Raw genomic sequence first — 12,943 nt, 5'->3', positions numbered from 1 at the left:
TGTCTGGGTGGGAAGTGCACTGGGCCAGAGAACCTGATCACTTCTCCTGTCCCCTGTGTTCTGCGAAGGAATTTCCCTCACAAAATTTTCCAGCTCTGGCCAGAGCAAACCCTGGGGGTGAGTTTTCCCCTCAGTTTGGAAGTCCCTTGGCGTTCCCCACCACAGACACTTGAGTTGTCTTTCAGGTCATTCTCTTTTCAGGAAGTGGGGGAGAGGCTTGTTTGTTTGTCCCTTTTGGAGAGGAGTGTCCTCTCAGTTAGTTCAGTGTTTCTCACTCCACGACCCCGAACAAGGCTGTGGGTTTTGTTCTTATTACTCCCACCGCCGACGATTCAGAGGCTCCGAGACTTTCGTTAGCGCTGCATCGGCATAAATTTTGCATCGTCTTTCATCTTAATTTTGTAGTATGTTTGCGTTGTATTTTTGCCTTTTCCTTACTTGTGTGAAGATATTCTCTACTATGCAGTAAATTAAGAGCGCCCAGCGCGCTTGATGGGTAAGTTTGGACATTTTTCTGATACTTAGGTTAGTGCACATGTTGCACTAGGTCTGGAACCTAGTCTTGGGGTCGTGGAAGACTTTTGATAGTTAGTTTCCCTTTTCTCTGTTGTTTTGTATAATTCAGGGCTTTGCCCGAAATGCTAGGCCTAGAATTGACTGAGAAATGTTTGTTGGAAAGCCGCTATTTGAGAGAAACTGCCAAGTCAGTTTTGGGTCCTTCTGACCGTTTTGTGGTAGGCCTAGGCTTACAATTTTTGCTCAGTAAATGTAATTGTCTTAGGCTACTACTCTGGTAGTCTTTTGTTTCTGTGTCCCGTACAATTTTTAGTGTTGTTTTGTCTTGTAAAATGTTCAGTTTGTGTTACCCAGTCAAGTAAGGTTAAAGTCTTTTATTTTGCTTTGTCCTTGCCAAACTAGTTAAATTAAGTTGAATTAACTGCTCTTAAAGCTCCCCAGAAAGTTTGAGTCATTTTACTCAAGTTTTAAGAAAGTTACAGTAATTTTTAGTTTGGCAATTCTCCATTCAGGTTTGAACTGGGTAACACGGAAGGCCACTGGTTAATTACAGCTCGTTTCTCTCAAATGGCGTGTTGTTCTTGAGCCTCCATCCATGGTTCTCATTTTGTTATGTAAAGTTTTGTGAGCCGCTCCTCGGGCCTGCGCATGGATCACGCTTCCTTTTCGTTAGTCTGGGTGCAGGCGCGAGGGCATGGTTCAAAGCAATCAAAATCTTATGAACGATAATGATGATAGTAACTTTGCTGCTATTATAACCTCATTGTTTGTTACTCAGTTTATATAGGCCCTCCTAAATAATTAGGTCTAGGCCTGGGTATTTTGATTCTTGAAAGAGCTGTATAATATATTAAGAAAATGTAATTGAGCCTAAGATAAACAACTAATGATAGCTATGTGTCGATATTAACTTTACAAATGAAAATACAATAATCTTACTCTGTGCTTATTGCTTATTAATAGCCGCTTACCATACCTTGATTTTGTACTGAGAATTGAGTAACAATATGCATTAAAGATTTTTTTTTTCAAAAGTAGTCGAGATCCTAACGTTGTGCCAGGGCGAATCATGCCAAATTAATCCGCCTGGATCGGATAAGCTATGTTATGAAGTTTACGTGATGGATGGAGATATTTGTCGCTATCGCAGGAGACAATGATTGCGTTTCTCTGTTACACTATAAAAGCTTTACCTAAAGTATAGGTAGGCCTATGTTTGTTTACTTTCAATAAATTTCTATTTTGTAATTTTTAACTCTTATCTATTATTATTTACTTTTCTCTCTGGTACAACTACAGTGAATAACAAGATTAATACAGTTTGACAAATCAGGAAAATTATTCGGTAGGCCTAATGACACCGACAAAGGTTACGGCAAAGTGTCCTTAAATGTACGGGAATTGTCCATGAATTTTTTATCCAGAATGTAGTAGACACCCTGTAGGGCCATAATTTTATTGATCGCTAGTTGGTTAGGAGCACATAAAAGGTTTATCAGATGTTTGTTTACATTTTCATAATTTATTACTAGAGTAATTATGCAATAAAAATCCCATTAACAATCTCAAACCCATTAATATTTTATCACGACAATCAAGTGTCAAGTCAAGTACTTCCAAGAACTGTTGACTCAGCAGCTAGCTCATAAAAGTTGTATCACTTTTATTCCTTTACAACTTCTTTTTTTATTACTAGAGTAATTATTATTAGATCCCAAACCTATTTTATCTTGAAAATAATAGCTTTATAATGGCTGTAAAAATTTAACTTCTTACTTGTACTTTGGGCCAGTGCCTAGTGCCATAAAACTGTTTATGGTTTCATATTAAACATGTAAATAATCTACAGTCTTATTATGTAAGTTAACCCTTTTTTATGGACATTTTATCTTTCAATTGACAAAACCACAAGCATTGTTGTTTGCATTAATGTTTTATCACTATGTAGGCCTGCTTGGTTTCAAATTATGTCATTGCATTTTCTGTATCTTTGTCTTATATTGTTGGCTATTCAGGTTTCAATGTTTTTTGTTTCCCATATATTTATTTATTGAGTTGTATGCTTTAAGCAATCAAAATCTTATGAACTATAATGATGATAGTAACTTTGCTGCTATTATAACCTCATTGTTTGTTACTCAGTTTATATAGGCCCTCCTAAATAATTAGGTCTAGGCCTGGGTATTTTGATTCTTGAAAGAGCTGTATAATATATTAAGAAAATGTAATTGAGCCTAAGATAAACAACTAATGATAGCTATGTGTCGATATTAACTTTACAAATGAAAATACAATAATCTTACTCTGTGCTTATTGCTTATTAATAGCCGCTTACCATACCTTGATTTTGTACTAAGAATTGAGTAACAATATGCATTAAAGATTTTTTTTTTCAAAAGTAGTCGAGATCCTAACGTTGTGCCAGGGCGAATCATGCCAAATTAATCCGCCTGGATCGGATAAGCTATGTTATGAAGTTTACGTGATGGATGGAGATATTTGTCGCTATCGCAGGAGACAATGATTGCGTTTCTCTGTTACACTATAAAAGCTTTACCTAAAGTATAGGTAGGCCTATGTTTGTTTACTTTCAATAAATTTCTTTTTTGTAATTTTTAACTCTTATCTATTATTATTTACTTTTCTCTCTGGTACAACTACAGTGAATAACAAGATTAATACAGTTTGACAAATCAGGAAAATTATTCGGTAGGCCTAATGACACCGACAAAGGTTACGGCAAAGTGTCCTTAAATGTACGGGAATTGTCCATGAATTTTTTATCCAGAATGTAGTAGACACCCTGTGTTATGTAATTAATTAAGTGTTATGAATTATTTGTAGACTAATTATTAAAAGTTTCAAATACCTATATATAAGTCAAACTAATCCTTCGATCTTCCTCAATATATAATATCCTTATCAAAAAATTATACTTTGTAGGCTATATCCTGGAAAATAAAGGTACTTACGTATTATACGGAGGCCACTTATTTTACAGCGCGCTGCGGCGGTTGGGTTAAGTTGGGTTATCATAAATATGTTTGTAGAACTTTCCTAGTTTCGTTATGAATCGAACTATACGAGATGAGTCATAAAAACTTATGATAACCCAACCTAACCTAACCGCCGCAGCGCGCTGTAAAATAAGTGGCCTCCGTATAATACGTAAGTACCAAAATAAATTATGAAAATCAATCTGCCAATATTTAGGCAAACATTCTAAATAAATGTTGAAACAGACTTTGTTAAATTAATAAGCATGTTAGTTAAAATGCAATATTTGAAAATACATATAAAATACATATATTTTTTACTTTTGTATAAACAATGTTAACAAGTCATTAGACACTTTTTTTTAAACATATCCTTATTCTAATTACTGTTCGTATCCATCCGTAGTATTATCTAAATTTCTCGACCAAATAAATAAATAAATATATAATAAATATTAATTAAATGAATATTGTAACTATGTTACTCGTTATTTCCATACATTATTAAAAATATAGGAGGAAAAAAAATAATTGTATGCCATTCTAAATATACAGGTAGGCCTATATAGAGCCATGAACAAAAATAGTAATTTATGCGCAATGTTAAATTACTGAAGATTTTCAAAACTTATATTTCTTCTACAAATAATTCAACAATAATATTTACATTTATTTACATAGATCTATTTACATTCTCCTTCACCTTGGAAACTGGACCAAAACAATTTAATGTTTGTCCTATTATGAGGAAATAACCCGGGCGTTTGAAAGCAACAGTGACAGACGATTTACCGCGCACGGTTTAGCTAGATGCTCTGTACGATTCGGAAGTGTTCATCACTGCGCGGTGGTGAGGGGTTGTTCCTCCAGAGAAGAACTAGTTGCAGGGTGCAGGTGCACTTGTAGACATGTTCAAGGGTGCATGCACGACGCTCCGTTCGCGTTGATGTTGAATCCTGTGAGCGCCTCTGCCGCACCGTGACCGCTGGCATCACACCATGCCGGCATCCGGCTTCACTACTAAACCGACGATTGCCTTTAAGATGTGTATACTTTATTAACATGTTATAGAGATTTTACATTTTTACATCAAGAAATAACCCGAGAATTATAGCAGTATAACATAAGTTCTAGCATTGACTATTATTAATAGTCAAAGGTTCTAGCTAAAAAAAAGTAAAAAAAAAATATTTTTTTTTTTAAATGCTTAACGGTTAGGCCTACAGGTATCACACTTAATCACATTAACGAACACATTTTACTGCATCTAAATTAGTTTTTTGTACATCTGTATATCTTACCGTTCTCAAGCATTGCACGTTTAAGCGTGGTTTAAAGTAATATTCACCCCTCCCCCCTTTTTTCTTTATACCGGAAGAAGCACACAGGGGACAGTAGGGGACTTTTAGGATATGGTCAAGGATATCATAAAGAACATCTGTGCCAAAATTCAGCTTTATATCTCGCATTTCCGGGTATCCATGGTTTTTTACCTAGATTGACTGGGCTATAGCAGTAACCAGATGTTTCGCGGTACCAGGGCGCCACTTTCCTCCTCTCCCGCGCACCACACACCTCTCCTACGCTCCCCCCATTGTTTTGCCAAGATCTCAAAATGGCTCATAAATATATCAGCGACAAAACATGAAAGAGGATTCCTCATTGCCGTACCATTAGTTTGGGAGTAGAATTTATCTTGAAAAACAAACGTTGTTTGAGAAAGGTTTATCAAATTTAAGTATTCTTGTACTTTTTACATGTCTGGAATATATGAAATTAATTGTAATGATTGTAACATGAAATATATCGGCCAAACAAAAAGAAAAATCCAAACCAGATTCAAAGAACACTAAGCTCATACAAAATAAAGAAGACCTGAAAAATCAGCCCTTGCTAGCCACAGTATTAATACAGGACACATTTTCAATTTGGGAAACCTTAAACTTTTGAAACAAATTATAAAACCACAACATCTTAATGCGTGGGAATCCTATTTTATAGAAAAAAACAGATCAGAATGATTTGTTAAATACGGTAATGAAGATGGCCCAATTATGAACTCGGAATTACTTAAAATAATTACATCAAGAAAAACACTGTAATAATATATCCAAATTTCAAAAGATTATTTTTTCATATATTTTTCCAATATCCTCTTCATCATCAGTTTTAACTTTAAGTTTAGTTTTAACTTTTGTTTTAATCAATTTATTATTGTAAATATTTACTTTTTGTATCAGTTTAAACACAACCTGACGATGGAAACATAGTTTCTGAAAGCGCTTGTGGATTAAAATAATTTATTATATATTGGCCTTGTTGAACTTTTAAATTTAACTATACATTGGCCTTGTTGAACTTTTAAATTTAACTATACATTTCACTATTCATTGCCAATATCTCCAATATAAGTTATCAATACTTTTCTTAACAATTTAAAACGTCAACATTTCAGTGTTAGTTTGCAGAAAGATAACCAGTTGTTAATTAAACTAAATTTTGTAATGTAGGCCTACACTAAATTTCAAGGTGCAAAAGGCCAAAGTATATATTTTTTAATTCCACAAGCACTATTATATATTGCCTTTTGTACCTTAAAATTTAGTATTACATTACAATAATTTATCAGTATCTCCAATATATGTTTTTTTAACTTAATTATATTGCTCTGTAACAAACTTAAAATGTTAGATTCGGCTGCTAGTCTTTTTCAAAATTAAAATTCAATATCTGAAAAACAGAAAACTGAAATTAAAATTATGACTTTTGACATTTCCTTTCTCTCAAAATTACAGAAGATTCAACGAAATCTGTCAAGTGATTGATTCAAAATCTGTGAATGAAAACAAACTTCAACTAACCACAACTGAGTACGCTGGGTCTCCTGGTAATTAACTAGCATAAAAATAAAATTCAACAGATGTAATCAGTTGAATTTATTTATATGCCAATGCGACTGGTAAAATCGTAGACAATAAAGCACCCCTCACACTATCCAACATGTTAGTCGAGCATGTCGGGATCCAACGTCTTGTCAAACATATTCGACATTCTGTGGGTTCCAACCCGACATGCTCGACGGATATGTCAGGTCGGGTGCTCGGTCCGGTAGCACCACCTGACTCAAGCCGTCCGCCTGACATGTTGGAATGTGTGTGGGAAACCGTCGAGGCGCTGCTCGCCCGACTAGCCACAGTTTCCAGTTGTGTTGTGACTTATATTTTTATGAGTTGAGTTGTGTTGTGAAGTTATTGTCCAAAGTGACTGGTGAACACTTTTGAATTCCATAAAGTCATTTGATGATAATACAAAAATCTGGTAAAAGTTCGTTGAACTGTACAGAGACCAAAAGGCATTATAGGACGTCAAAAGTAAACTGTATTGTAACAAACATGCGTGTAAAGAGGGGTACGATATCCTTAGGAGCTTAATGTGGCTAAACTTGTTTCACTCCAACAACCACTGCTTTGACCAACACAAAAATCCAGCACAAACAGCTACAGTTGTCTCAAAATTCATCTCAAAACTGATACTATACCTGACTTGTTTGGTAATATGCTCGACAGTATGTGGGAAACACCCGACATTGTCAGGTTGGATGCTGGGTCCGTCACCAGGTCGGGTCCGGCGGTATGTTCGATAGTGTGTGGGGGGCTTAAAAGTTCCAAAGGCTACAAATTTGACTAAACGCTGCCATTTAAATGACAAATTTAAAACTTCTTATTTGGTTGAAGTGTTGCATAAAGTGTCAATAAATAAAGTATTTACAAATGTTCAACTAATTGATTGTATTTTTTGGTTTCAGGATACAGAAAGAGCTGGCTGAGATCACGTTAGATCCTCCACCCAATTGCAGGTAATAATGTCTTTTGTTTGCTTTACCCAAGTGTTGTCAATGTAGCGTTATTAACTCATGCAATCATATGGCTTTCAGCGCTGGTCCCAAGGGTGATAACTTGTACGAGTGGGTGTCAACCATTCTCGGACCTCCAGGATCTGTATATGAAGGAGGGGTGTTCTTCCTAGATATACACTTTTCACCAGAATATCCCTTTAAACCGCCCAAGGTAAAATTTATATTTTATCTGTCATACTAAACATTTTCTTTATAATTACACTTAAAACTATTAGCCTATAAAAATGGCGGTTGTTATGTAATGGTGGCTCTATAAATTAATACCAACACTTAACATATTCAAATACTAAATGTTCTTATGAAGTACAATATAATGGTTGTTTGTGGATCTAAAACTTATTTAACTAGCAACAAAACCCGGCGTTGCCCGGGTCTAAATAAATTACCAACTACAACAACTACAATTACCAATTACAATAATTTATATAATTGTACAAATTACCTAGGTCAATTTAATTTTTCCTACAGTCACCCGACAAAGTTGGTTTCCTTGTACTGTTTATAGTACAGAAAGCTGCTAATTGCTGCATATTTATACTTTGTCGTACGGTTTATACTTTGATGCATATCAGGATTCCAACGAAACAACACAAAACAGCGTCGTTCTATTATGCACGTAATCCGTGTACGCTTGGAAATAGGTTGGCAACACTTAAAGATAATAATACTATGAGCAGCTGATTGACTAGTATAACTACGATATAACCTGTCATTTCGTGTTTATAGTCTTAATATATCTAATTCCGTAAGCCCAAAATTTTACAATGAAATTGTGAGCAAACGGGAGGCCGTAGAAAGTTGGGAGAGGTCTCATTTTAAAGGTCTGGGCATGAAATTTTGGGGAAAATTATTCATTTTTCTTAATTATGCACCAATAGGTTGTTACAGAATAAATTAATTTACATTTAAATAGCATGGGAATCTAATTTTATGTCTTTATTTAGTGTAAACACAGCTGTGATCATATAAATTGAAAAAATTATAACCACACCTGAATGTCATTATTTTGTTATTGTAAAAATTGTTAGTGAAGTAGTAAATAACACAAATTAAAAATTAGATCAAATTTTGAACAAACAATTTTATACTTTTAAACTTAATACTTTACAATGGATTGTTCTTTTGCACAGTAATAATGTATAAGTCGGAAGACTACCATGCAGAGGTATTATATTCCTTGAAATGAGAACAGGCGCCAGATTTTGCACGATATTAATGAATGAAGAATTATGGCGGTCAGCGAGAGAATTTGAAGATGGAGCTGGAATTCAAAATTTTTTTGTTTAAAAATTAATTGTTTATTTCTAATTTTACAGTCCTCTACTCTTTTTTGTAAAATTTCTATTGTAATAAAAAAAAAAAGAATAAGTGAGCATGAATATCGGATGAACATGAATTTATTCCTGTGTATAGAACACCACTTTTAAATGAGATTGCATTACACAGGGTAGGACCAATGAACGATGTGTGATTTATTGTGGTGCATTGTGCAAAATTTGATTAGGTGAAATTGTGGTGCAAGGCCGAACCTTCACAAAAGTTGGCATTTATTTAAAAACAACCCCAGTGTTTTACCCATGGTCAACTTTATGTTGCTTTTAAATGGGTAAAGAGGCCAGATGATTTTTAAATAGTTCTAGAACCAAATAAAGACCAAGGAATTGACCGAAATGGATACTATACAATAAATGTTGTTTCAGAGAGATTTTGTTATAGAATTAGCATTTTACAATTTGGATGATGGCATTATCTCTATGTGTTATTCTAAGTGAATTTGTCTATATTTAAAGAAATCTATATAGAGATCTATAGACAGAGCAGACATCAAAATGCATTATGCAGTTATGTAATACCTATTATACATATCATGATATCCAAAAAAATTAAATGATAATTCAAGGTAGGGTAACCCATGGGACTAATAATTTATACAAAATAATTACTAGAATATAGGGGCTATTGTCCCTACAAGCCACTAGTTTATGTTCTCTTTTCGGTATTTCTGAACTTTATGGACTTTTCAATAAACGTTTTTGAAACATTCCTACGATCTTAATAAACAAGAAAATACCTTTAAAGCATTTTGTTAGGCGCGGAAACCACTGCAAATTACAAAAATATACGGAACTATTTTCTCAAGTCGCGGAGCACATTGCTTGTCGAGGAAAAATAGCGGAGTGATACGGACCGGGTACTACTTTCTCTAGGGCACCTATTTGTGTTGCCAGCTGAACCTTAAAACGTGTTGTATAGTGTTTGAAAGACTAATTGTTTATATGCTTTAGTGACTGTAGGAAAAATATAATGTATAACACGAGTGCAAAAGGCCTTTGCTGCACTCGAGATCATTCTACGATCTCGTAGAACGTGAACGTTGCTCTCGTGTGCAGCAAAGTGCCACTTTGCTCACTAGCTACACAAATAACTATTGTATGTCTTAATAAAAATCGCTCGTTTAAGCACTTCATTTTACAATTTTGCTCCTTTGCTGGGGGGTATTCCATACCCCTGGTGACCCCCCCCTGAATATAGGTCTGGGACTGCCCTTGCAACACAAAAATAGTAGTGTCGAAGAGATTGTGTTTCTATTATTTTACAGTTAATTTTGTAATTTGTGTTTTAATTTTTTGTAATATAATCAGGGGACAAGCTATTGTTTACGATTAATTACCGTAATTTTATTTGGTTAAACGAGTTTTTAAATGACTGAAATAACAAAAATTATCTTCAGCTGATACGTAAGAATGACGAATCTACTAAGGGAGTATGTTTAACCTATGTTATGACACACTGTACAGATTTCATGTTTTTCGACCTGAAATTGGAAGCCACTGCAATGCTCTACGGGTTGGATAGTTTTTTAAGACCAGAACCAAGTAAATTGTTCAAAAATTGAATCTATAGGTCAGGCCAAGCAGTCTTGATGATTCTTTGTTCTTGTTATGGTTTTTCCCAGTTAATTTAAAAGTTTTGTACTATCACTGATGCTTTATCCTTTTAAGATTCATTTAACTTTATTTTCTGTAGCCTATTTAATATTTTATATAACATTTGTAACAAAACGTGTAACAAATGTGACCTTGTCTATTGTAATTTTTATATTACCAAATGACAATTAATAAAGATGTATTATTATTATCTATAATATTAAAACGAAACAATGTTTTTTTATTTCACGATTCTGAATCAACCACTCGACGGATTTTCATGATTTTTGTGCTGAAAGAAAGATAATTTTGAGAACTAAGGAATGTCGAAGCCATAATTTTAGTTTTGGGTCCCAGTTTTTTAGAAATTAAGTTTTAATTTTTAAAAAGTCTTGCAGCCGACGCTAAGATTCTAAACTAGCTTTTGGCATAAAATAATTTGCTTAACATAACAGGCTAGCTTTACAGCTTACAGCTGCTGTAAACATTCAGCTTTTGTGACACAAATTCAGCATTTGGATAAAAATGTAAAGACATACTTAGGGTTGACTTATTTATACTATGTGTAATGCTAATCATTGATACGTTCAATTCTTCTGTAAGAGGATGACAGATTAATTAAATATACATAGTAAAATACTAGGATGTTCAAATTATTTTTTAAAGCAATCTTTGTAATCTTCGATTTGTTTTAGAGCAATATAATTTGTTTTAACTAACAGCTGGTTAAATATAAACTATGGAACTACGAGGTTATTTTATTTACTCTTATTTTGTCATTGATTATAGGAAATAAGTAAGATTAGTAGAGATAATTAGACCACAGTTTTAACCAAAATTAATTAAACCACAGTACAAATCGAGGCTCTGTACACGAGTCTTAGTAAAAAAGGATATATGCAAATTATTTTACTGCTCCACTTTTCAAGGAAAGATTAGAAAAATAACAATGTTTACATGTTTTAATTCTTTATGGTAGCTTTTTGTTTACAATTAATGTTTGTCTGCTTTAACTTTGTTTGGATTAGGCCCGGAAATATTGATGTCATAAAAAGAAGATCAAGAATAATCAGGAATCACGATTTTAAATTACCACCACAACCTCAGCCGGGTTTTATACAAAGATAAACAGATGGATGACATAGATTGAACACAACGTCAACATTGACCTAGGATACTTCAATTAGACAAACCATCCTTTTATGAAATCGTGTCCAGTTGTGGTTACGTTTGGAGGCGCCTATATCAGCGCCCCCAAACGTGAAAATATCACTTTTATTTCAACTATGGATATATTGTACAGTCTAACCTTGATATAACGAATTCCTTGATATAACGAATGTTTTTTAATCCCTTAGAACTCTCTATAAGACACAATGTATATTTTACCTCTACATAACGAACAAACCATAACAACGACCTTGATTTGACAAATTTTTTTGTGATTTCGGCTAAAATAAGACACCTCAATATAACGAATTTATCATTTTTATAACCTCTACATTGCGAATTTAACCTCTGCATAACGTATCTACGTCTTTCCCTCGATATAACAAATCCCCCACCCAATTATTGTTTTGGGAAAATCTGTTTCTTTATCAAATGGAATGGAAAGGTCACGTCATCGCTTGCGCTATCATTCGTCTGCTCCGTTTTACATCTTTGTCTGCTGTCGCTGCGCGCGCTATGTTGCAACTTGCAACTGAGAACTGATTTCATTCACTGAGGACTGATGACGACGTAATGTTTAGTAAGCTGTTATTGGGCGATATGGGATAACTATGGTGAATTGTACAATTTTTGGTTAAAGAGAAACCTAAGAAAGAATATAAAAACAAAACTAAAGAGAAAGAATAGCAACATCGTTATTTTAAAATTCCTTTTACGAGTGTTTTTATTATCCTTAATTTGGCTATGATTATACACTTTTATAATGACTTATATAATAATTTATTGTTTTCAATACGATTTGTTTCAACTAGCAACACCAATGCTATAGTTAATGATTATTATTGACATTCCTCTGTTGTGATAAATCAGTACTGTACTGTAAGTAGCCTACCGGCCTATCGCGAGCAGTAGCTTACGAAACTTTCTACTGTTTTGTTCTTTACGTGGTTTATGACTACGCAAACGCAATACAGTGTTTGGTTAGGTTTTTGGAGGGTTAGAACAAGCTGTGATATTAATCTAACAGTTTTTAACCTGTACCAAGGTCAATGCCATTGTCATGATTGCGCAATATTCAAGATCCCTCCCCTTTATTATGCCGGATAATTTAGGTTCTACTGTACAATGTAAACACTGTACTGTAAAGTATTGTAGCCTATGCTACTTTAATTGTACTGTATTTTAATGAGGTCAAATCCCGACCTATATTGTCCGACGCTGGTTCTGAACCTCGACTTAGCGAAATTCCTGCAAACCTAACCTCTATATAACGAACCTCGTTTTAACGAAATCCTTGATATAACGAATATTCAGTTCGGTCCCTTCAGATTCGTTATACTGAGGTTGGACTGTAGTTTAAATTAACTAATATGGGAAATTACGATGTACGTTTATTCAATGAGGGTGGCAGGTATGCT

General features: G+C 34.1%; 1 protein-coding gene across 2 annotated transcripts in view; it reads left to right on the top strand.

The window, feature by feature from the left end:
* The window catches only part of LOC128986295 (ubiquitin-conjugating enzyme E2-24 kDa), a 31,300-nt gene that overhangs the window by 16,148 nt on the left and 2,209 nt on the right, over nt 1–12,943 (top strand). For both annotated transcript variants that reach the window (XM_054406585.1, XM_054406586.1), the window contains exons 3-4: nt 7,318–7,368; nt 7,447–7,579. In XM_054406585.1, the coding sequence (XP_054262560.1) occupies nt 7,318–7,368; nt 7,447–7,579 (184 nt within the window). The remainder of the gene's footprint in view (nt 1–7,317; nt 7,369–7,446; nt 7,580–12,943) is intronic.

Source organism: Macrosteles quadrilineatus, unplaced genomic scaffold (assembly GCF_028750875.1).
Source record: "Macrosteles quadrilineatus isolate MER2022 unplaced genomic scaffold, UCM_ALF_1.0 Scaffold_2__2_contigs__length_208266976, whole genome shotgun sequence".
Classification (NCBI taxonomy): Eukaryota; Metazoa; Arthropoda; class Insecta; order Hemiptera; family Cicadellidae; genus Macrosteles; species Macrosteles quadrilineatus.
The sequence above is the reverse complement of the archived record's forward strand: the minus strand, read 5'-3'. Positions and strand labels throughout refer to the sequence as shown.